Source organism: Motacilla alba, chromosome 20 (assembly GCF_015832195.1).
Source record: "Motacilla alba alba isolate MOTALB_02 chromosome 20, Motacilla_alba_V1.0_pri, whole genome shotgun sequence".
NCBI lineage: Eukaryota > Metazoa > Chordata > Aves > Passeriformes > Motacillidae > Motacilla > Motacilla alba.
This window is the reverse complement of record NC_052035.1, coordinates 12,089,465-12,113,081: the sequence shown is the minus strand read 5'-3', so window position 1 is coordinate 12,113,081 and position 23,617 is coordinate 12,089,465. Positions and strand designations below refer to the sequence as shown.

Sequence of the window (23,617 nt, the reverse complement as noted above, 5' to 3'; positions counted from 1 at the left end):
CAGGGAAGTGATGAACTGTGCCTGGCACAGTTAACAGCTGGAATTCAAGTAACTACATCTCTGCTGTAACCAGGAGGAAGGCCAAAACCAGGGCTACAGCAGGATGTGAAATTTCTGATTTCCTGAAACAAGTTATTTGTAAGTTTTATGAGTTATTCTAGGGGTTTGGAATAATAGGATAAGGGAAAGTCTGTTTTCCACTTAGGAATCCTACTTCATTTTCAGATTTCTGCTTCAGAGGATGGACATTACAGCCAAGGTGGGCTTGGTGTGCTTTGCTGAACTTGTCACCTGTACTGGCAAAGTTTTCAGAGTAACCAAACCAAGACAGGCTGACCTTAAACTTGTCTTGCTGTGAATTGCACCAGCAGGAAAACTCTGTTTGCCTACCCCCAGAGCCAGAACGAATTTATAGGCTGAATGTTCTTACTAGTTTGCCATTTTAGTTTTTGCGTGCGTTTGTTTTCTTCACAGTCCTCAAGAGAGTTCCTTTTCCTTTTGGCAGGTGGCACATGGACAGATCCCCACAAACCAGGCTGTTTCAAAGAACTGTCCTCTCTGTAAGTAAAAGATTTGTCTCGTCTCAGTGTCTCTCCAAAAAGCACAGGAAGAGAAAGAAAACTATTCATAATCTTCTAGGCTGACCTTTACATTTTCTTGTTATATTACATTCTCAGGGGTGTGTTCATCAGAAGAATGAACTCTGGGTCCCAGAGGAAAAGGCATTACAACAGTGGAGGCAGAATGAGTCATGTGGGCATCTTGAGCCTGATGTGAGATGGATTTATTCCTGCAACAGGCAGCAACTGCTGTCAAATCCTGGGCTAACAGTGATGTGCAAAGTGAACTTCCCTGCTGCGTAGTGATTTCATTCTTACACATACTAATTACTGTACCACTTGCAGGAGATTTTGAAAGAGAAATTCGCATCAAGAAAACACCTAACTCATGAGCAAGCACCGAGAGGGGAAATGGAGATTTCAGTGAGAACCACACGGGCTTTTTGCAGAGGACAGGCTACAGCATAGAGAGCTGATTGGAAAGCTTCAATTCCAGAGTGCAGGATGTGTGGCCAGGCCCCAGAGAGCATTAGTCATCTCATAAGTAAATGCTCAGAGCTGGCCGGAGATGAGTACAAAATACAGCATGACAAAGCTGGCAGTGCTGTGCACAGCCCGTGCTGCCAGGGAAGGGGGTACAGCCACAGTCAGCATCACCACCCCAGGACAGGTAAATTGACAGAACTGAGAAGCTGAACGTGAAGTTTGCTGTCAGAAGGCAGACATGGTGCCTCCAGAGGAAGTTCATCAGTTACTTCTCCACTGGATGACGGCATTGGTAGAAAATAACAAGAAGTCACTGACAAATATGTGTGTGGCAGGAAGTGAATTAAAAATGGGGCATGAAAATGGCACGGGTCTTAGCGTCCTTCTCTCCAGTGGGCTCAGGTGTTGTGTCGAGGAGCTCAGGCGCAGTGTCCAAACTAGACACGAGCTGTCCGCGGACCAGGGCTCTCCCTGGCACCGCAGCATCCTCACGATGGGATGTCGGCTCGGGTCCCGACCAGGCAAAAGCCAGGGTGAAACGTCAAACCGGCGCCGCTCCGCTGGTTTGGGGCGCGGGAGCGGGCAGCGCTGACCCCCGGCTCTCCCCGCGGGGCAGGCGGAGAGCCCGCAGGGAGCCCGCAGGGAGCCCGCAGGGAGCCCGCAGGTCCCCGCAGGTCCCCGCCGGCCCCGGGGCGCGACCCCCGCCGCTGGGGGCGGGCAGGCGGGGGGCGCGGGGGCCGCTCCCCCGCAGGGCCGGCGCTGCGGCGGGGGCCGCTTTCCAGAGAATACGGTAAACATGTCCGCATCACGTGCGGCCGCTCCCGCCGGCCGCGGCGCGGGACCGGCCGGGAGGGCGGGACGGGACGGGACCCGCGCTCCGCCGGCCGAGCGGGGCCGCTTTAAGAGGCCGCCGGGCGCCGCCGCCTCGCCCTGCCCGCCCCGGCGGAGAGCGATGCCCGCGGCGCCGTAGGGCGGGTGGCTCCGGCACCATGGGGCTGTGCTACAGCCTGCGCTCCCGCCTGGCCGCCGCGCACCCCTCCGCGCCCTACGGCAGCCGCGGCGAGCCGGACACCCCCGCGCCGGCGGAGCACGGGGACCCGCAGGTGCGGCACCGGCTGCGGCAGGACCTGGTGGCCAAGGAGCGGGCGGACAAGAAGCGGAGCAAGAGCATCGACAAGACGCTGAAGGCGGAGAAGCGCGAGTACAAGCAGACGCACCGGCTGCTGCTGCTGGGTGAGCGGCGCGGCGCGGTTCGGTTCGGCCCGGCCCGGCAGGTGCGGGGCCCGAGGCCGCTGCCGGTGCCCGAGCGGGCGGAGGGGGCGGCGGCCGCGGGGGCACCGGGGCGGGGCGGGCGCGCACGTGGCGGCGGCGCCGGGCGGGGGCTCCGGAGGCTCGGCGGGGCTGCGGCAGCGCGGGGGGAACGCGGCCGGGATTTGCCGTGCCCGGCCCGGGGTACCGCGGCTGGGGGGTGTGCGGTAGGAGCCGATGGCCGGCCCGAGGGAAGCAGCGGCCGCCCCCCAGGTGATGCTCGGCGCCAGAACGGGGCCGCGGCCGCCTGTCCCCACGCTGTCCCCACGCTGGCTGCTCACACAGAGCCATGCAGCGGGACCGCGGCAGCAGCGGCAGCAGCGGGGGCGGCTCTCCCGTAAGGAGGCAGCCCGGGTTTTCCGTGTGCGGGAGCGATTTGCCGTTGTCCGCTCCGCCTCCCCGAATGCACAGCGGGGAGATGCAGCCTCTCGGGCTGTGCGGCTCCATCCAGCGCTGCCCCGTGCGCCAGCCCCCGTTCCCTGCATGGCAGCTCGTCCCTGCCCTGGACTGCGCAGGGCTCACGGGCAGGGATGCTCCTGCACGGTGACAGCACCGGCGTTGCCTTCCCGAGGGTGCCCTATGGAAAAGCAGTTTAATCATGCAATTGTGTGATGTCTGAGTTTGTGTAGTACACGACCCCAACCCAAACAGGCTTAGAAAGTGATGTATGGGCCTTCAGGTAAGTCGAAGGAGGCTGGAAATGTTTGCACTCCAGTGCAATGCAGGTGGAATATAGGTTACCCTGAGCATCCTGGAATAATAGAGAATATTTTCAAATGTGCACACGTAACTTAAGCACCTCTCGCCCTTGGAGTGTGTGTGGTTCCACAGGGCATAAACAGCAAAATTTGGCCTTCATCGTATCGGTGTGTGTCTGTGGCCCGTAATAGAGAAGCAGAATTTTAAGGAGCTTTAGAAAACAATATTGGACCTAGTTTTCTGCATCTTGGTGGTAAAAGTTTCAATTCCAGAAGCAGAGCTTCCTTTGATGTGGTTGCAGCTATACTGATGCAAGTCTGCTCATAAAGGTGTCCCTGCTTCTCATGGGAAGAGGGTTGAGCAACACTTGTGGGAAGAGTAAAGCTCATGTGCTGTGATGTTGGTTAGGAATCACACCTCTACCCAACGTGCATTCCTTTCAAGCACCCCATAGCTGTAGGTGTGTTACCATTTGGTGTTTGAATGTATTTCCAGTTTGTTCTGTAGTGAACAAGTGTGTGAAGGAGAAGCCGTGAGAACTTTTCTTTCTTTGTAGATTAAATAAGTCAGAAAAAAAAATCCAGCAGCAGGGCTAGTTTTGATGTTAATCTGCAAGCCTTTAAGTCATAAAGGCTATCTGATACAGGCTTCTGAAGGCAGTATTTCAGTTGCCTGGTTTTTAATAAAGAGCTGGGTTTTGCTGCAATGACATTGAACACTGAGTGGGTTAAACAACACATCTGAGTGGTTTAGAGTTGTCTATGGTGAAGCCAACAGAGCTTTCTTTGTCGAAATACTGATTTATAAATCTGATGGATATGAGTCAGTGTTATGCTGGCAGTCGTTTATTATATTTCAGCCTGGACTTGAATAGCAGGAAGTCACTTTTTGGCCCTCTTGTAAATCTTGGGATGCCTAAGAGACCCATTTCCCTGCTCCTTGCATGGGGACTGTCAGTTTTCCAGTTAGCTTCCTTCCCTTGCTGCTTCTCCCCTGCATCCCACTCTCACTGTTGCTTCGAGGATTTTCTGTTTCTAAACTGGAATATGAAGTTTGGGGTACATTTGGTGATCCTTCGTGTACACCAGCAGGTATTGCTGCCACAGCTGAGTGTGTCTGTGCTGGGATTGCACACACAAATTGAGCAGGAGGGTGATGATGAATACCAGGGGCAGGAGCATCCAGCTGGGATTTAAAGCTGCAGCTGAGTCCTCCTCTAAGGAATGGAGTTAGGGTGGGGAAGAAGTGCAGAGCCAGGAGTGTCTCCTTGCTTGGGCTGAAGCTCAATGGCAAAAGCTGCAGCAGATACTTGGAGTTTCTCACTTGTGTTCCCAATTTTTAGGCTGTCATGCTCCTGAAGGAGTGCATTGCTGACATGGACAGCAAGGGGCACCAGGGGTGCCAGCTCTCTCTCTGAGAGTAACAGATTTTAGATGAAAACTGCTCTGATGCTTCAGGTCTGTGCTGCCCCAAGGCTGAACTGTTTGTATCATGTGGCTGCAGTAGCTCCTGCACTCCCAAGGGCTGTGCTGGGAGTGTGGAGTGTTCCTTCCTATGGCTGGGCTGTGCAGGACACAGGGAGTGCACAAAGTCACCGTGCCTGTGCTGCGTGGTTTGGTGTTGTAGTGTGTGTGTAACTTACACAGCTGTTACTCAGAGTATCACTCGTGTTATGCTCTTCAGCACACCTGATACTTATGTTCCCACGCTGTAGTTGCTTTTTTTGGAAGGGCAAGTTCATCATTTTATCCGGGTGCTCAGGGGTGTGCAGTGTAGTTACTCAGTGGACAGCTTTATGCCATTAATTGATTTAGATTTCTTTAATCATTTTTCAGTCCTTTTTCGTCACCACTGCTGTGTAAGATAAAATCCCAAGCCCTGGATCATCTCTTAATTTCAGCAGAGCAAAGATCTTGCATCTGCACTGTTTTGGAGGCAATAATCTGACTCTGTGCTTGCAGCAGAGCAGTGGGAGGTTTTTTGCTTTGTTTTTGTGAAATGCTCAACCAGGTATAATCTTACTGGATTTTGTTTAGTGAACTGTTCAAGTCACAACTTCAAGATTACAATCGCTGTTTTGTTGGCAGCATAGTGTGAGTTCAGGAACACTACTGGGAATAGGAGGTGATTTTTCATTGCATGGGGTTGTTTTTTTTGTTGGAAAACAATTCTGGCCCTAAAAATGAAAGTCTGTGGTTACGGGGGAAAGGATTTTAAACTTTGTCATAAAACCGTTCTATTACCCATGTGCTTTCTTACTTGTGACAGTAATGTGGGGTTTCCTCTATATATATATTTTTTTTTTTTCTTTTAAAGACTTGAAAGTCTTTAATGAATCTGATTTGCTCTGCAAGAGTGAACTTGGGCTGGTCCCCTCTCAGTGCTTTGCCAGTCTCTGTGTACTTGGCTTTTTCACTCTCTCGGGTGAACTCTTGCCTATGTAAAAAGTACTTGTAGCTTATTCCCATCTTGAAAAGCAACTGCAGATACCAATATATGAACAGGGATATATGCACTTGTCATCCTAAATATTTCTATTAAACTACAGTTTATAAAATAACAACCATTCTGAATCTTCCCTACATCAGTGCTTAAGTAAAAATGGGTTTAACAGAAATATTTGTGCTGGTGCAAATATGAATATAAGGTATGCAAACAGGAAGTTTTTATGAGGAAATATATTCTACAGAAGAAAAACACACTTTAAAAAGCTGGGAAATCTCAGCATGAAGACTGACCACAGTCACCCTCTCTGTGTGCTGCATGGTGAGCCCCTGCCTGCCATATAATTAAGGACTGTTCTGTATGGTTTACATTGTATTTTCTTCCACAGGGCTGGTACTCCATTCAGGGCACAAGATGGATGTTGTGTAGTGAATGAGCAGCTATTCAATATTCTTATCCTCCTCGTACAATGTGTCACCCTGTGCCCTATCTGTGACACTCCGTCCATAGCCTGTGCTGAATAAAGAGCTGTTGAACTCTTCATGCTGCAGTGCTGATCACTGCAGGGACTGAATGCTCCACAAATGTCAGTGCATGGCACTGCTGTGAAATGAGGTGGGATCCTCCTCCTTTTGTGGATGCTGGAGGGGGAAATGCCACCAAAGGCTAAAGCTGAAATTGTCCAAAAGCACCACTGATTTTATATGCCCCATCTTTGCCGAACACTGATTTTAATCTATAGCACCCAATTTATTTTGGTTTATTTTTTAGCAAATACTTTCTGTATTTAGATCATGGACCTCATGGTTGTGAACATTCAGCACTTTTGCAAAGGGGGTTTTAGGTGCCCTAAGTGCAGCCCAGGAGTGAGAAGCACAGCTGGTTATCCCAGGTGGAAGCTCTGCAGCAGACTGAAGCTGGCCTGGTTCTCCAGGGCAGCAGGTAATGGCAAATCCCACAAAATATCCCTTCTCTTGTGGTGATTCCCTATCTTGCTTGCTCACAGGGAGGTGGTTATCTTGGCACTGCTTCTCTCAGGATGGTGTGGGAGAGAAAGACACCCAGTTATAAAGACAGGCATGTGCTCGAGCACTTGACAAAATTCCATCTTGTTGACAAGATTTTCATTCACTTGCAACCAGTTTGTTTCTTGTGCCCCATGTATTATGAGCTGCAAGAGAGGGCACACACCCTGCTGAAAAGCATGTTATCCTTATCAGAAGTTCATGTAAAAGATGTACAGGACAAAATAGACTAAAAATGTAGAGGGAATCTTCATCCTGGTGCTTCCTAATCCTCAAGAACAAGATTTTTCATGCTAAACATCTTATACCAAATTTCCCCTTTAAGAAAAGCAGGAATAGGACAAAATAAATCCTAGGGAATGCCTGTGATGTGTGTATCTTATAGCACACTGTGATACCAGCTGGAGAGGCAGCAGTGTGCACTTCCCCAAATGGACTGTCTTTAGTGGTGAAGGAATGACAATATTTTCCAATTGGGCTCCCAATAATTACCAGATACTACAAGAACACTCGGACATGGGAATCTCTGTGGTTTCCATCTGCTCAGTACTTCCCAGTGCAGGCATGACAATCCTGCTGTGGACAGCAAGGAGGTGGAATGCTAATTATGGATCTTCCTTTGCAATGAGGAGCCTCTGCATGAGGAGTCCTACTCAGTTCCCACTGCTGTATCCAAAATGTGATGCCTTTTCAGTCAGTAAAAGGAGATCTTCTGGTTTGGAGTGTGTTCACCACAAACAAAAATAACTGGGCAGCTTTGCAAACTTTAAGAAAGGTTTGCCCAGTGTGCAAGCAATGCTGGCTGCAGCTGTGACGTGATTTTTGATTGTTTGCTGAATCTCAGAACAACTTAATGTCCTCAGCAGTGGCACCTCTATGCTTTAGATCACTCAGTAAAATAATTTCTCTCCTGCTCTCATTATAAATTTCGTAGGAAGGGGAGAGGCAAGCTACTTCCCATGTCCTGCTTTGTTTTGTTCTGTTTTGTTTGGTTGGTTTTGTTTTCATTTGTTTTTTGTTTTTTTTCCTTGAGAGCTCCTGATAGTGACTTTCCTCCACATAAACAAAAAGATCATTAGCCTCAGGCAGACACATGGTGTGGAGAGCTCCAGCCAGCATATTTGAAGTTTGGCAAAGTTTGAGCTGCTTCAAACAGGGTCTGGCAGTGGAAGGTGTCTGAAAAGCTGGAGCTGCACTGCTCTGAGTGTGTGAGGATGGAGGGCTGCTAATGGATGGCAATGCTGTGTGAGGCAAGGTGAATGTTCTCTACAGGGATCTGAACTGCAAACTAATGGCTTTCACAGTTGTAGCTAATGCTAAAGGGATGCTGTGGGCATGTGTAACCATGAATTTTTGTGGGAAGGGGGTGAGGAGTCTGAAGGATCTCTAGGACCAGCCATGCCTGTGCAGTCACACAGCAGCATAAATGTACAGAGTTTCTCCCTTTCCCCAGCAGAGATGCCATCTCTGTGTAGTGGTGATCTGGTTTTTTCACTCATTAAATGTCTGGTGGCATAAAGATCATCATCCATCACTACAGAGACTGCATTCATCTGTAGCCATGGATCCAATTTCAGAGCTATCCGAGAATTTTTATTTTTAAAGCTCAAACTCCACCCCAACAGTGCTCTCTTCTTTTGACTTTTTTGAGCTTGTGATCCTGTTGCTTGGTCAGCACCATCTGCTTCCAGAGCAGGCAAATGTCTTGCTTGCTTCTGTGCAACTGTTGGCAGTGTTCTCCACTGGGACATCTTCAATTGAACTGTCTCCTGTGCAAGGGCTTCCCTGGAGGAAAAGCCTCGAGGAGTGCAGTTAATTACATGCAGTTCTTCCCTGGCTTCCTTAAATTTGGGAGTGTCCTTATTCACAAATATGCATGATTTCATTGAATTTCCTTCTAATTGCCACAATTTAAAAATGTCAGGGAAAAAAAAACTTGGCAATTCCCTGGTGTGAGGACAACTCAGATGCTTTTCATGAGAAAGCTCAGTTATCAGGCATATAAACCCATGATGGTTTCAATATTCAGACCTGAAGAATGTGTCTTGAGAAGAGAAGTTGAACTCCATGACTTATTCTTATTGTTCCCCTGCTTAGTGAAGCATTTGAGAACCAAGCCATGCAAGCTTTATAAATAGCTCAGCCAAAGTTTTCTTTACTTCCTCTAATGTGTTCCCTCTGCAAAGAAAACCCACAGTGTCTGTGTCTGGGCAGCATTTTAAAAGATCTGTATGTGACTAAAGGGCAGAAAAGTTGGTGGGTATTCTCTACATTGAGGGATGTAGAGGGATGGCAGCAGGTGCCACACAGATGTCAGAAAGTTGATATTTTTATTTTGCCGAGCGAAGGAAGGGGATGCTGAGGAGGCTGGGTTGGTTCCTAGCATGGAGTAAGATGCAGTTTTACAATCTACAGTCTTGCTCTGTTTAGCCACTTCTGCATCAGTGTTTTGGAAGAGGGAACAAGCACTGTCGCAGCTGTGCTTCCTCTGCATTATGTTACAGGAGGCTTAAACCCAAGTAAGTTGCTTTTAGAATGTAATGCTTGCGTTTTGAGAGCATTCCTTTGACTTTGGAGTCGGTCACATCTTGCCCTTGTGCTGTTTCTGACTGCTGAGGCTGCCTTGCAGAGCAGCTTGTGAGGTGTGTGCTGCTCCCCTGGCAGCCAGAAACCCGAGCCTCAGCTGTAAATTGTTCCTGCCACATCACAGAGATTTTAGATTTCACTGATGCCCTGGAACAGTTCGGATCACGGGCTTGCTGCTGGTGGATGTGCGCTGTGTGCCAGCCCCTGCAGGGACCAAAGGCTGGAGGAAGGGCTTCTCCAGGCTTTAGTCCTTTCTGTCTCTTCAGTTTTGGTTACAGCAGTTCGAGTGGGGCACCAAGAGCTGGGCATTCCTGTCAGGCTCTTTGCTGGAGGTGAGGAGCTGTGCTGGCTGCTTGGTGGAGGTGCCAAACACATCCAGGTGCCCTGGAGAGCAGAGAGCTGGAGTGGAAGCCAGCAGCTTGTCTGGGTGCTCTGCTCCCTGGGGCACACAGCTCTTGGGCTGTGCCTGCTTGGCAGCTCTGCTGGGGAGATGCTGCTGCAGAAATGAGGGGAAAAAAGGCACTTTTTATAGAGTTTGACCTCCTCTTTCTCTGTGTCATCCTCATTGCACGTACACCACCTCTTCCTCTTTCCTACCCCATCCCCCACTGAACACAATTTTTAGTTTGTGAGTCGTATTTGTTTGGGTTTGCATTTTTCCTGGTTGTTTTTCACACTGAAATCTCAGGATCACTGGTTAGCTGGGAGGTTTTCTGGAGCATGGGGGGATTTGTGGGACTGGGACTTAACATAGGGAGGAAATGTAGATACTGAGGAGAAGGGCATGGTTGTGAGCTGAAAATCTGCATTCAAATGTTTTGGGTTTTTTATAAATACCAGTTAAAACTGTCTGCTGGGAAGAAAAATACACTGTGAAATACTGTCTTGATGCTTTCCCTGCCTTACCTCCACACAGGAAATTCAAAATTTGGTACCACTGATTTTACTCTGCTGATGAAAAGCATGGAACAAATTCCTTTTATACTGTAAAAGCTGAAAGATATTTTCTCCCCTGATCCCTTAACACTACCTGTGCTCTCATTTCTCCCAGCTTCTGTGAAGTTCAGCCTCATCTGTAGCATTTTGTGGTTTTAAGTGGTGAGTGATGCAGGACTTCATCGCTCATATTTCAGAAGAATAGGTATTTAACAGCACTTCAGATATTCACAAGGAAAATGCTTCTTGTTTGCTTTCCCCAAACAAAAATAAACATGACATTTGAGTGGATAGTTCTCAAACATGTACATATCCTTGTGATTGCAGTGGGATTATTCATGTGAGCAAGGGCAGTGTCCACTGTCCCCTCAGAGTCCCCTGTGTGCTGCCATCCCACCTGCACACTCCATCCCCTGGGCAAGGCACAGGGACACACCTTGAAACTGGGTGTAACCACTTGAGTGCAGAACCAGCCAATGTAGCCTGAATATCACTGTCAAGCCCAAATGGGAGTTTTATGGTACAAAGGAATTAAAGAAAATGTTATTTGAAACTTTGTTTGCTGTTGAATTATTCTGCATTAGGGGGTTTGAGAATCTGTTGCTTCTAGTTGAGGTCTAAGCAAAATCTAAATACTGCAAAGGTATTTAGTGTTCAGGATTATTTTGGGAGGGGGCTGAAGAAAGGCCTGATAAGTTATGTACTTGACCACATGTAGTTAAAAATATTATTTGGAATATAAACTTCCTTGTCTGAAGACCAGCTTTATGCACGAAGTCAAAAAGCACAAAAAGCAGTTCTCCTCCTGGCCTCCATAAGTATACCTTAATGCTGCTGAATCCTGGAAATTATGCAGGGCATGCTTTTTAAATGTTGATTTTGACTTCTTGCCTGGGACCAAGTGAAAAGTCTTTCCAAGGAAATACTTAGAAGACTTGCAATGAAACCCAAAAGCTGCTGCCAAACCTTAGTTTTTAGAAAGGGAGTAGGGGGCAATCCAGCCTGTTAAAAACTTCCAGTTGTTTGTAATTAAATCCACTTCTTCTGTGCACAATAAACATATACTTAGAAAAAGATCATTTTACATAATACTTATGTGGTTTAGTGCTGCTTTTCAGCTGCTAAAAATCAAGCAGGAGGTTTGCTGGTTTTGTCTGGGAAGGTTGCTGAGAGCTGGGAAGCCAGGGCTGATGCAGCTGTGCCACTGCAGTGGCAGGGATCCATGTATCCAGTGGTGACACGCAGAGCGAGCCAGGGAATCCTTTTCTCATCATGAACCATCTTTCCCACTAGTTCAAGTTTGTTTTGGATTGGCAGGGATGGGAATGAAGAGGAGATAAAAATATCCCGTCCGCACGTCCCTCCGCGCCAGCAGCAGCACCGCTCGTGGCTTTGGTGGAAACTCTGGGGTTGCAGGAACTTCTCATCACTTTGGGGGCTGGCAGGAGGCAGGACCACCAAATCCTCACCCCCCCTGAGCTTGGTGTGCCACGGTTCATTGGAGATTGTTTCAAATCCACTGCCATCACTCATCTGGAGAATGGCACTTGTAGGGTGAGGGGGACAGCCCAAGTGTGAGTTTATCCAAGAGATAAATTTTATATTCACTCTTGACAAGGGAGGGGATTTTTTTTTCCAGGATGGCACAGAGAAATCGTCAGTTTTTACTGGGCAGGTTGCTGGAGCTGTTGAGTGCTGTGATGGAGTATACACAAGGCATAGAAAGAGCAGAGAGGAGCAGCTTAAAGGTATTATCTCATAAGTGACATAAGAAAAACTATGAAGCCTTGTAGAGCAGATTTGTTAGGATTTGAGATGAAAATCCCTGTTGCTTGCTGAGATTATCCCCCAGCATATGGCAGGGAATGTAACAGAGAGATAGAATTAGCTGCTAATGATCTGGACACCTCTTGGAAACAGATGTTTGTAGTCCTGTATAACTGCTTGCTATTTTGTTTGTCCAAAGTCTGGATTACTCAACAACAGGCCTGGCATGGTATTAGAATGCTTACTGTCTTCATTTCCCACTGATCTCACCCAGTACAGATCAGCTCTTTCTTAGCAATACTGCTGGAGTAATCTAATGTGAAATTGGGATGGAGAATGAGGGAGATGGCCCACGGCAGTGCCAGCAGGTGGAGTTAGCCAAGGGCCAGGGAGTGCTGGGGAAGCTGCTGGCATCTCCTTGGGCAAGCCAGGATGGCACTGTGGCACTGCCCCGCTGCTACCGCATGGGCAGTGTTCATTTGGGCTTTCTTGAGGAGTTTTTGATAGATCTCTATGGCAAATCATGCTGCAGTTGAGGAGGGGATTGCTCAGACTCAGTGCTGCTGCATGGGCAAGCACCTGATGTAAAAAAGAAAGCCCTGGGTTACAACATTTTGGTAGTTTTGGTACCCTCTTACTCACCCTGACTTTGAGCTGTTGTCAATAAATACCTGACTTGCCCTCACTGTTGTTTAAGGCACCAAAGTTTCCAACTCAGGGATATAATTCAGTTTCCTACTCAGGGGTGTAATTCCCATAGTTTCTCTTTGGGATCTCTTATTTATTTGTCACTTGAGCAACCTGCTGTATAACATTCTTTCCATGCTTAAATTTCTTTACATTAAAAAAAAAAAAGCTTTCTAAGTTACTTTTCTTAATTTACATTATTGGAAGACATCTTCTTGGAGCTGGAAACTTTTATTAAGGTGGGGAAAAAAATTGTTAGCTGTCAGTTCAGCTCATCTCTTTTCCACCCCTTATTTCATGTTAAACTTCCTTTTGGACTTTATCTTTTACAGTAAAAGCAAGACCTTAACCTCAGCTTCTCTTTCTAAGTTAGATTCTTTTGACCTGGCGTCATCTTTGTTACAAGGCTTCACACACTGCAGTACAATAATATTTTTCTTGTGGTGCAATGAACAGCGCTGCAGACGCTGTTCCAGATGGGGTCATTTTTTTCTCTAAATTAGTAACTGCCTTAATAGATATTTTCCGTGGCTTCCAAACTGTGTGGTGTTGCTTGAACAAAAATGTAATTCCACTGAGAGATTTCAAACCCAGCTTTTGCTGGGCTTCCAGAAATAATTTTTTTTTAAAGTATTTGTACAGTTGTAACGAGTTTGCTAGCGTGTTGTGCTTGCGTGTTGCAGTTGTGCCTTTAGAATTAGATGGAAAATCTGAATATTATCTGGTGTATTATTCTCAAAGAACAGCATTTTCATGAAGGCTACCTTATTAATGTAAGGGTTAAAATATGGCAAATGTATTTTGAAACAACTGGAATATTTCTTTGCATCAAGAGGAAAAAGCCCAGCTCAGAATGGTTAATTTTTTGTCATTTTAAAATAATCATTTGAGATTGCAATTTTAATGTGAACAACTTGCTTCTGATCACTTGAAAACTTCCGTGGAGGAGTGTAGAGGATTCTTACACAAACAAAATGTGATGTGGACTCATGAAATCCTTGGTGGTGGCTCTCTAGCAGGACATGAGTGGAGTCTCAGGAGCGTTTCCTTGAGTTCTTTGTTGCAGACAAACATGGAAAATGCAGGAAATAATGAAAAATCCACCAGGACATAGTACAGGCCTTAGGATCACAGATACTTTTCAGAATATCAGTTTCTAAATAAAGTTGAATTTATTCCAGAGAAATTCTAATATTTTTGTTGGTTATTCAGCTAATATCATTACCATAGTCAATAGTAAATGATTAAATTTAAACTGTGCTGTTTCTAAGTCTTTTAAAATTACAGGATCTGTAATTGCTTTTGAGATGGAGAGTTTGTAGTTCAGTCCCATATTCTTTTTGTAGCTCATTGCCCCTCCTGGTTCTTTTGAGCCACCAGCACATTCAATCATTCCTTGTGCTAGGCAGGATTTTTTTCATGCCAAAACCACAAGGTCTGTTCCAATTTTCTTGCAGTTCCATCAAGTGAAAGGTCCTGAACCACCTTCAGGCCTTGCCCCGGCGCGTTGCAGCCTCTGTGCTTTTGAGGGTGGGCAGCCACATTCCACGAACAGCCTGGCACTGGATGAGGGGCAAAAGGGACAGCAGAAGGCACTGGGCAAGCCCTGGGTGTGAGCAGGAAGAGCCCTTTTGTGTTTGTGCATTTGGGATGAGCAGGGTTTGTGCTGGAGCACGGAAGTGGCTCATCCCTCCACACCGGACGCCTGGGAGATGCTGCTGGAGCTTTTGTGTTTGAGGAGAGAACGTGGGATTTTTGTACAGCCAAAGAGCTAAAGCTGTGCTGGAGGGTGGGAGAGATCCCTGCCAGCTCCCCATGGGAACAGGGCTGGGAGGGCATGAATTTGTTGGGTCTGTGGGGGCATTTTGGTTCAGTGGAGCTCTCCTGTGAAGATGTCACAAGGAGAGCGAGTGCCTTGGCCATTAGGAATTTGTCCACACTGCATTATCAGAAGAAATGTCTATTTTATTTTTTTAATTTTATCCTCCCCCTGCATCCTACTATGCATAGAGAAAGCCTTGCTTCTGTGACTTGGGAAGCAGCAATTTTCCATTGCTTCCCAAAATTTCTTCCAGAAAGAGATTGTGTCACATCTGACCCAGATGCTTATGGAAAACAGTGTGTCTCAGCACAGTGAGTTCTGGGAGGGACCCTCACACTCAGGAGCTGATCACAGCTGTGAGGACAGTGTTGGGGGAAGAGAGCTTTTCCTTGGATTAACTCAGGGGACAGTCAAACACTTTGGTTTGACTGGCTTGGCTCTATTTCCAAGCTGGACCTTCTTATTTCTCAAGTGGGAGTAGTGTCCCTGGACACTCTAAAACTGCCAGTATTTTTTCTCCTCCTGTCCTTTGATTAAGGACTTGTTTGTTGACACTTCAGTGGGTTGTGGTTCTGATGACAGCAGCCCTTGTGTCAACCAAGACAGAGCTGCTCGCTGTTAATAGTTCCTGGCTTTGTCTCTGCTTCCTAGATGTGGTCAGATAGAGGTTCTAATGGTCTCCCAAGCTGTAAGTAGGGGTAATTCTCAGTAGAAAATTCAATTCAGTGGATTTTTGCATTTCTCCAACTATTCCCTGTGCATATATGTGGACCAAACAGAAAAACAGTGACAAAGCTCTGCAGACCTCCAAGCTAATTTTAATAGTCTGCCTGAAAAAGCAGACCCTAATAAAGAGTCCTATTTGCTCAATAAATGTTTAAAAAGTTAGTTCTGTACGTATTTCAAGATAGCTTTTCAATGGAAGACAAGTGACTGAACTTGTAGTGTTTCCAGTGAACAAAATGTGGTGTAAAGTTCAGATTTACTTTTCCTATTATAGCTTAGAGGGTTTCATCTTAAAGGAGTTTTAATAAGTGCCAAATGCTCTCAATATCTGTCAAGGTCAATTATAGATGAGATTTTTTTTTCTATTTTTGCATGGAGCAGGAGACATGAAGCATCTTATTGGAATTGTTCCTAGAAGGTTTGAACTTTGCAGATGTGTGAGGTTTTCATATATCGTGGTAAAATGCTAAATCTGAAGCTCAGCAATTTACTGTGCTGGCTGTTAACAGAAGATTCCAGCTAGTGCTGGGTCGGCAGGAAAAGAGATGAGATTGAAAGATTTCCAGCCCTGCCAAATGGAGATGTCCTGGTGGGCAGCTGGTCCCAATGGAAAGGTGTAGGAGCAGCAATGTTGGGGCCTTGCTGCAATTGTTTTGGCACCTTTTTAGCCCTGGATACTGGCTTTATTAACCCTGGCTTTAGCTCCAGGTTCTATTCCTCTCTCTTAGCACAAAGGAGAAATCCCCCACCAGATAAATGTGAGGGGAAAATCACACCAAAGTTTCCTTGGCAAAAATATCAAAGTGTGGGAAGGAAAGATGCAGTGGAGAATGTAGCAGGTGGAAGGTGCAGGAGGGATGTGGGTTTATTTGTGAGGGCCAAGAAGCCCTTGCAGGGAGGATGCTATTAAAGACCAGAGAAAATAGAGCAAAACAGGGTAGTCAACATGCCCATAAAGAACTACAGCAGCTCATGTGCCCTTCCAAGAGAAATGGGCACTTACATCTTCATCCCAAATTTTCTTTTTGTTTAATTCCATGAACACATATGCTTTCTCACACTTTCTCATTTAACCTAAAGCAAGGAAATTTTAAAAAACAAATTCCGAATGAAACTGTTTTTTTGTCGTCCTTCCACTTTTATCATTTCGTGCAAATATTTGAAGGCATAACTAGGTGCTAACCTTGAATGTTTAATGTTAGGACTAATTTCTGGTCATTGTTTACCAAAATAGAGCCACTGTGTAACAGCAATAATGTAAGTCAGTGTCAACACCAGGCACTGACATTTGAACAGAAGACTTGAGTTCATAATAAAACCAAGTCAAGGTTTTTAGGGTGAGTTAAATTTACTGCAGCAGCGCCCTCAAGTGCTGTGACACTTCCTAGGCCTGATGGTGTCTGTCCCATGGGACACGGTCATGTGCTGGGGCTTCATTCTTCAGCACATTTAGCCCAGTGAGAGCATGTAAATTATTTTGGTGGAATTTTAAGTGCTCACACAAATCTGTGAGACTACTTAAATTAATACCAGAGTGAAGGGAAGGATGCTGGTGTGGGAGTTTCCCCTTTAATTGCTCTGTGGTAAGAAAGGTGCTTTCAGGACTAGCTTGGTTGGAAGTGATGGTGCAAGGAGACCTGAGCAGAGGAGCTTTCTTCAGACAGGTCAGCCATGGGCCAGGTCCTGCAGGATGCTGATCTGGAGTCTGGGATGCTCGGTGCCAGCAGAGCCCAGTGCACAGCTTTATCAGCTGCTCTGCAGCTCCCATGGCCTTTTCTTAGTCTAGGCTGCAGAGATAGAGGAGCAGAATTTTCTGTGGTGTGACTCATTACCTAAACAGAAAAATTAGTACTTAGGCATAGTATCCACTGTCCTTTGCTACTGAGGGAACTATGTCTGGTAGGCTGTGGATTTTACCAGCACACTATAGGTGTATGCTATAAACTGTATGGACAAAGAGTAATGTGTAAAACAACTGTGGTCTGCTAGAGGTGTTACACATCCTAAACATACATTATTATGGTTGTGCCAGGAGCCTGTAGGCCCTGGACTCACCGGGCTGTGTCTTTGCCAGCTGAGCTGCAGCTCTCCTTGAGGCAGCTGCTGGAGGGAGCCCTGGTTGCACTCACTCCTCAGCTTGTGAGTAATGAAGCCCCAGTGGCTCCTAGAATTGCAGCATCTCTCTCAGCTGTCTGACAAAGCTGTCTGTGTGATTTCCTCCATTCTCCAGAATTCCCTTCTCTTGAGCCCTCCACCTCTTGTCTCCCAGCACTCTGATCAAAGTAGGTCAAGTCAGCTTTGTTCAAAAGCAGAATTGCCGAGTGATGCTGCTGTGTCTGGAGAAGCAAATTCAGCCTGAGGGAATGATTCCGTGGGGGTAATGCAATCACAGAACCTAATAATTACCTGTATCCACAAAATGAACATCTGAGGCATTGCTCAGAGCAGAAGGCATCACTTGCAACTCTCCCTGTGTAAAACTAATGCCCTTTCCTCCTAATTATTAAGGAGTATTTTTGTAAAGATACTTCAAAGTCTTTATTTCATATTTCTAGTATATACTATTCAAATGTGTGTTCTGTAGTGTCCTTTTGTGTGGGTTTCTCTGGATCCAGAGGGAATAGCAATTGCAATAGTGATAGCAATCTGTGGAATGAGGAATTGCAACATTTGGGCCATACCCACTCTGTATATTTTAGTGTTGAATGAGTCTTTCTAGAATAAAACAGGAAGAAAGGAAGAGGTCAGAGGGAAGAGAATTTAGAAATCATTCAATTGTTTGACTTATGAGAAAAATAGTGACACATCTTTAAAATACACAAATACAAAGGTCAGTGGCCAGAAATTCAGTAGCCCAGGGCTTTTTTTGGCCATTTAAACAAGGAAGTTCTAGAGCCTTTGGCCCAAGCGCTTCTCTCTGCTGCACATGGGGAGTTTCACACAGCTCCTTCCTTAGGTGACCTCGGGCTGGTTTTGATTGGCACAAAGGAAAAAGGATGGCTTTTCTTTTGCTGGGAGTTTTATCACTCCACAGCAGTGCTGTGAAGAGTTGGTTACTGGATTCAGTCCCAGCTGCAGCTCCCTCAGTGCTCCCTGCTGCAGGCTGGAGGAGACTGCCTGAAGGTACACCCCTCTCCAGGTGAGACATCCAGCAGGCTCCTTAGGTATTTCAGACCAGAACACAGGGGCACTGTGTGAAGTACTGTATTTCAGATACATCACACCCTGTATTACAGTATTGCAGGGACAACTTGCATTGTCTCTTTGTTCTCTTTACACCTCTACCATTGCCCTCCAAAAAGGACGGGGAAAAAAACCCCCAAAATTGCAAAACCAGAAGGTGAGAAGAAAAAAGGAAGTGGTATTATTTGGCAAAGCTTCAAAGGGGAACTTGACCAGGGAGTTTGGTTTTGCTGACAGAAGAGGGGGCCAAAGCTGCAAGGACTGAGGGTGGGTTTCAGGTTAAAAAAGGAAGAGAGTGACAATGGGAAGGAGCCAGGGAAGTGAAGGAGCAGAGTGAAGGGCTGAGCACTCTGGGTGGGTGGGAGAAGCCTCTCCCAAGCAGTGTTGTGGGTGTGAGACTGGGGTCAGCCTGCCCACGGGAGCTGGGGCTGTGCCTGCCCAGCTTGGGCTACAGCTGCCACTGTCCTGGTTACAGTTTTGACGTCTGCGATGGGTTATTATTTGAGGGGGGGAAAGTGTGTTGAGTTATACTTTGCTTTAATAATATTATCAATTTCTATAACATTACTGTGCAGGCATTTGTTCATAGCTTGGGTGAAGTTCTCCTTTTTTGTCTCTGTCTTGCTCCTGCTTTTGAAACCCAGGGCACAGCACTTCCATGGCCAATTCAGGCCTTTTGGAGAGATTTGTACTCTCTGCCTGGTTGGAAAGTACCCCCAGCCCCTGGGCTGAACTCTGTCTTGCTCAGAAAAATATTTTGCAGAGCAGCCATGGGAAGGCAGGTTTGTCCAGGGATGCTTCCATCTTCCTGTGCCTCTGCATGCTTGTTTGGCTGTCATTCTGCAACAGCTTGGTGATGGCTGAAAGGGAGAATAATCAGGATTTCTTACAAACACACAGTTTCAACACTGATAGCAATGTGGCAGCAAAGTTTCCATTTCCCTGCTTAAAGCATCTGCTCCCAGAAAAGCATTTGCAGAACCACTGCTGCATTCTCCTATTAATGACTTTCAGGATCATGGTTTTCAGTGATTTTTGCTTCTAGCCTTTCTGAAAGCAGCCTGCAAATGGCACTTGATTGCTAATGTCACATCAAGGGAGGTGGTTAGTCTGAACCCCTGCCTGTTGCAGGCACCTAAAAGCGAATGGAAATTGGTAAAAATCTGTATATTATAATAAAAAAATTATAATGTGTACAAGGAGCACAGCTCCAAGAATTCTGACCAGCCTGCTTCATGTCTGGTTTGGTGATATGTAAAATTTTGGACAGGCAGTGGTACACATGGACAGTTTTTGTTCCTGTATAAACAAAGCATGTGAGTGCATACGTGGTCGAGCTATAGAGGGAAAATACAGCCTGAAAACTCTTGTGCAGGCAGGACAGGAGGTGATGTGACTTCCCACTGAAAAGCCAATCAAGACAAGTATCAGAAAAGCAACTGAAATGGGGCTATTAGGAGGAATAAATGTAGGTAATGATGTTGCCAACTGTTACAATCCTTTATTTTTTTTTGGGTCTCACCATGGTTATTGCTTTTTTTTTCCCTCAGCTACAATCCATGGAGCACTGGCACTAAACTTCTGCTGTCAGTCCAAACAAGCCACGTTTTCTAGCTAAGAGTTCTGAGAAACGTACAAGTGTTCCCAAAAGGCTCATAACTGGAAGGTGTATTTTTCCTTTAAAGTCTCAAAACTTTGGGAGGATTTGACCCCTCACTTTAAGTGGCTGGGATTTGCACATTTGTGATAACTTTCTCTAAAATGCTGTTGTGTGTGGCGTGGTGTGTGTCGCCACTATTCAGTGATGTGTGAGCTACTCTCCTTCTCCTGAGCTGGGATTCCTTGTTTTTGCAATGAGAAGAAAATGAGAAAACCTGTGCTTCCAAAGAGAAGGCATTTTAAAACACACAAGCATGTCCATGTGAGGTGGGAGGTGGCATTAGTGTGGCACCTGGACCTTCTCATGGTAAGGAGTGGCTTCCACTGAGCTGGGTGCTGGGCTGTGCCCTTGGGACTCTGTTCAGTCACGCAGCTCCTTCTGCTGCACGTGCAGCTTCTGAGTCCTGCGCATGCTAATGGGAACTTCTGACAACAAATTCAGAAGGTATTAGTGAAGGAATAAATCCTGCATTGTTAAAATCTCCTGGATGTACAATTGCTGCAGATAACACCGCGTGTTTATGCCTTTGCCAGTTGTGGTGCCACTTCTCGACCAGCTTCTAGAGCTGACTCCAACACTGCCCTCCAGCCCCCCTCCACACCCAAACCCAAGAACAACATCTGGACTTGTCTGGAGTCAATCAAGCAGCTGTTTAATTTCTAGAGCCACCTCTAAAGCCATGTCTAGAGCAATTTCCAACTCTAAGGTGATTTATAGAAGAACCTTTGAACTTGCCCCTGGCTCAGGGTCTGCAGTGGCTCCCAGCGCTGCTCTGGCTGAGTTGATGTGTTGATCCCACATGGAGTCGAGCTGGAGCTGCCTGCAGAGCCCCCTGTGCTGTCTGTCTGGCCGTCTGTCCCTCCTGCCACCCCGAGCACCTCTGCTGTGCCCCTGCCTCTCGCTGGACACTGGGCAGCAGGGCACGGGGGCCAGGAGGCCATGGGGCAGCCAGCACGGCTCACTGCCGAGGCTTTTTCTTGTTCTTGTTGTTTTTGGGGGTTTTTTTTTCCCGTCACTTGTGCGGCTCTCGCCGGGAAGCAGCAGTGGTTTCAATGAGCGCTTTGTGGAAGCAGAGCTGTCTGAGCCCTTTAAGCGGGAGATGAGCTCAGGTAGAAGGAACGCAGAGAGCTCCTTTCATCAGCCAGGGCCCCGCCGGCGGCTGCGGGGCATGTCCGGCCAGTTATAAATGGATCATGTGTTGCTATTTTTAGCCGACAGAGGATTGTAAATATAAAAGGGTATAAAGTGCAAAACTTAGCAACAGTGGCGTTTGTTTGCTTTTTTCTTTTCTTTTTTTTTTTTTTTTTTCTTCCCCTCCCCGTTGGCAGGAATGTGTTTGGAGAGGAATGAAGTTAGAGCAGGAGCTTTGCCCGTGGACTTTGCACTGCTTCTATAGACAGAGATATATAGATCTGTATCGCCGGGCGGGGAAGGGAACGGGCTTCTCTGGGGCTGCTCGAAGAGATCCAAAAGTGCAGCCTGAAATGAGATGGAAGCGCTGGGAGGGAGAGCGGGGGGACCCGGGGCGGGCTGGGGGGGGAGCAGGGCCGGCTTGGGGACAGAGTTCAGCAAATGGAAAACACTGACATGGGTAAAAATAGTAACAGCGGGGTTAAAAATAGCATCTGGTGAAATAAACGCGCAGTAACTCCTGAAACCCTCCTGGGAACTGCTCCCTGCCGATGCGCCCCTGCCCTGCGCCCCGCTGCGCTCCAGTCAGGAGCCCCGAAGCAAACCCCCTCAGCAGGCTGAAACCATCAAAGCAGACCCTGCACTCCGCAGAGGACGAGCTTTGGGGCACTTTTTTTTTTGGACGATATTTATGGATTTGTTTTGTTTTGTTACTTTGTTTGCTGAAACTTCGCGCTGAAAGGGGAGACAAATCCCTCTTTCTCTGACTCTCTCACGCGGTCCTGGGATAGAGCAGTTAGAAGGTCCTTGGGCTTGTTTCCCACTTTTTTCCCCCCTTCCTTTTTGTGTGTGTGTGCGTTTGTTTTGTTTTTGGTTTGATTTTGTTTTTGTTTTGTTGGTTTTTTTTTTTTTTTGTTGTTGTTTTTTCCTGGTGGTGTTTCAGTCCGTGCTGTCGCTCCTGGGGGTGCAGGGCTCGCTGCTGTCGCCCTGCCCTGGCCTGGGCCTGGCAGCGCCAGAGCCGCGGGGCACAGGGAGCTGCGCCCCCGCACCGAGCTCCCCGCACCGGAGGAAGGTGCAGGCTGTTCTCCAGGCACCCCGGGGTGGCAGAAGGAGGCGACAGCAAAAAGGGCGACAGGAAAGGATGGAGAGACCTTGAGGAGCTTGCTCTGTGGAGCAAAGGCTTGGCTGGTCCCTTCTCTGGAGGGTGGGGGTGGGAGGGGGTCAGGGAGGAGCAGGGTGGGCAGCGGACACGGTGAGGAGGGCTGGTAGAAATCTCCTTGGAGATCTTTTATCGCTCGGGCTGTAAATGTGCCTGTTTTGACCGGACCGGGTAGCTGAGGCAGAAACAATTGTTGTGACAGACAAGGCAGACCTGGTTCCTGAAGCTGCCCCGCCACAGGACAGGGACAAACTGGAGGCCCTGCAGCTCACAGGCAATTACATGTTTAATCAGATTTTTTTTTTTTTTTTCCTCCCAACCAAGCAGCTGAGAGTCTCCACCTGGCTTTTTGTTGCCCAGGTTGAAGGGGTGGGTGTTTCAGGGGTGCATTTTTAACACCTCCTCACAGCTCGGGCTGTGGATGGAGGAGATGCCCTGGCAGGGTTGGAGCTCTGCCTGTGGGATTCCAGGTGAAAAACTGGAACCCAGAGGTGACCAGTGTGCCTGCAGGGCTCCTGCATCGAGGCATTGCCCGTGCCTCTGCAAGTGCTTCTCAAATTGATGGGAGTTGCTGTCTCCCTGTTTTGTAGTGCAGCCCTGCAGGGTGGTGCCAGTGCTGGAGGTGAAAGGGAGGGCGTTTATCTGCTAAAACGAGAAAGGAGGAGAATGTCACTAATTGTATTTAGCAGGCTAAGCCCTGAACATTTAATTACTTTTTATTTTTTTTTTTTTTTTAAGGATTGGACATTCCGCAGCTTGTTTCTCTGGATAATTTTTAATTAGTTTTGATGTTTAAATATATTTCATATGAAGCCCGTCTAAATCTTTTAACCAGTATATTTTTGAAAGCACAAGTATGCTTTCATTTGATAGAGTACCTAGAAAAACCCTTTTTGTATTTGAGCAAAGCTGTTTAGTTTTTAAATTAGGTTGTTCCAATCCTTCTAATTTGATCATTTCAAATTTGATTCAGCACACAAAAATGATGCAGAAACTCCTGTTATGAATCTAAACTGAACATTCATTTTCTTATCAAAATATTATTATCGAAAAATATTAGTCATTCTTCTTGGCATAGTAAACAAAGAAACATGTGGATGTATTAATTTATTCCAGACCCAGAAAAGAGGGATAGTTTATATAAGTAAAATAAATAATTCTTGACTATTTAATAATTGGATCACTTCAACAATAGTTGACTAATAGTCATATGTCTGAAATACATCTTGCCCATTTCTATTCTTTGGGGAATTTAAAGCTTAAAGAGTGGTTTTCTGTTTCCAGGGATTGTAATTTTAAAATTGTTACCTTTTTACATACTTAATACTTGTTGTCTTTCATAACTTATGAAGTCAGATCTAGGGGGAAAAAAGCTCAAATGTAGTTGAAATTAATCCCCTGGAAGTATGCAAAGAAATTAAACTGAGATGGTAAATA

The 23,617-nt window shown here is 46.7% G+C and overlaps 2 protein-coding genes across 2 annotated transcripts in view; one reads left to right on the top strand and one right to left on the bottom strand.

Annotated features, from left to right (window-relative positions):
• Positions 1-456: 456 nt before the first annotated feature.
• On the bottom strand, positions 457-4,794 carry LOC119710408 (mRNA decay activator protein ZFP36L2-like). Its single transcript, XM_038159405.1, has 2 exons — positions 2,264-4,794; positions 457-558 (listed from the first exon to the last, which is right to left on the bottom strand). Exons 1-2 carry the CDS (start codon positions 2,837-2,839, stop codon positions 478-480), a joined length of 657 nt encoding a protein of 218 aa, XP_038015333.1. The 5' UTR covers positions 2,840-4,794; the 3' UTR covers positions 457-477.
• GNAS (GNAS complex locus) overlaps positions 1,906-23,617 on the top strand; it is a 130,638-nt gene continuing 108,926 nt past the window's right edge. The window contains exon 1 of the mRNA XM_038159402.1: positions 1,906-2,279. Coding sequence (XP_038015330.1) covers positions 2,036-2,279 — 244 coding nt within the window. The 5' untranslated portion in view covers positions 1,906-2,035. The remainder of the gene's footprint in view (positions 2,280-23,617) is intronic.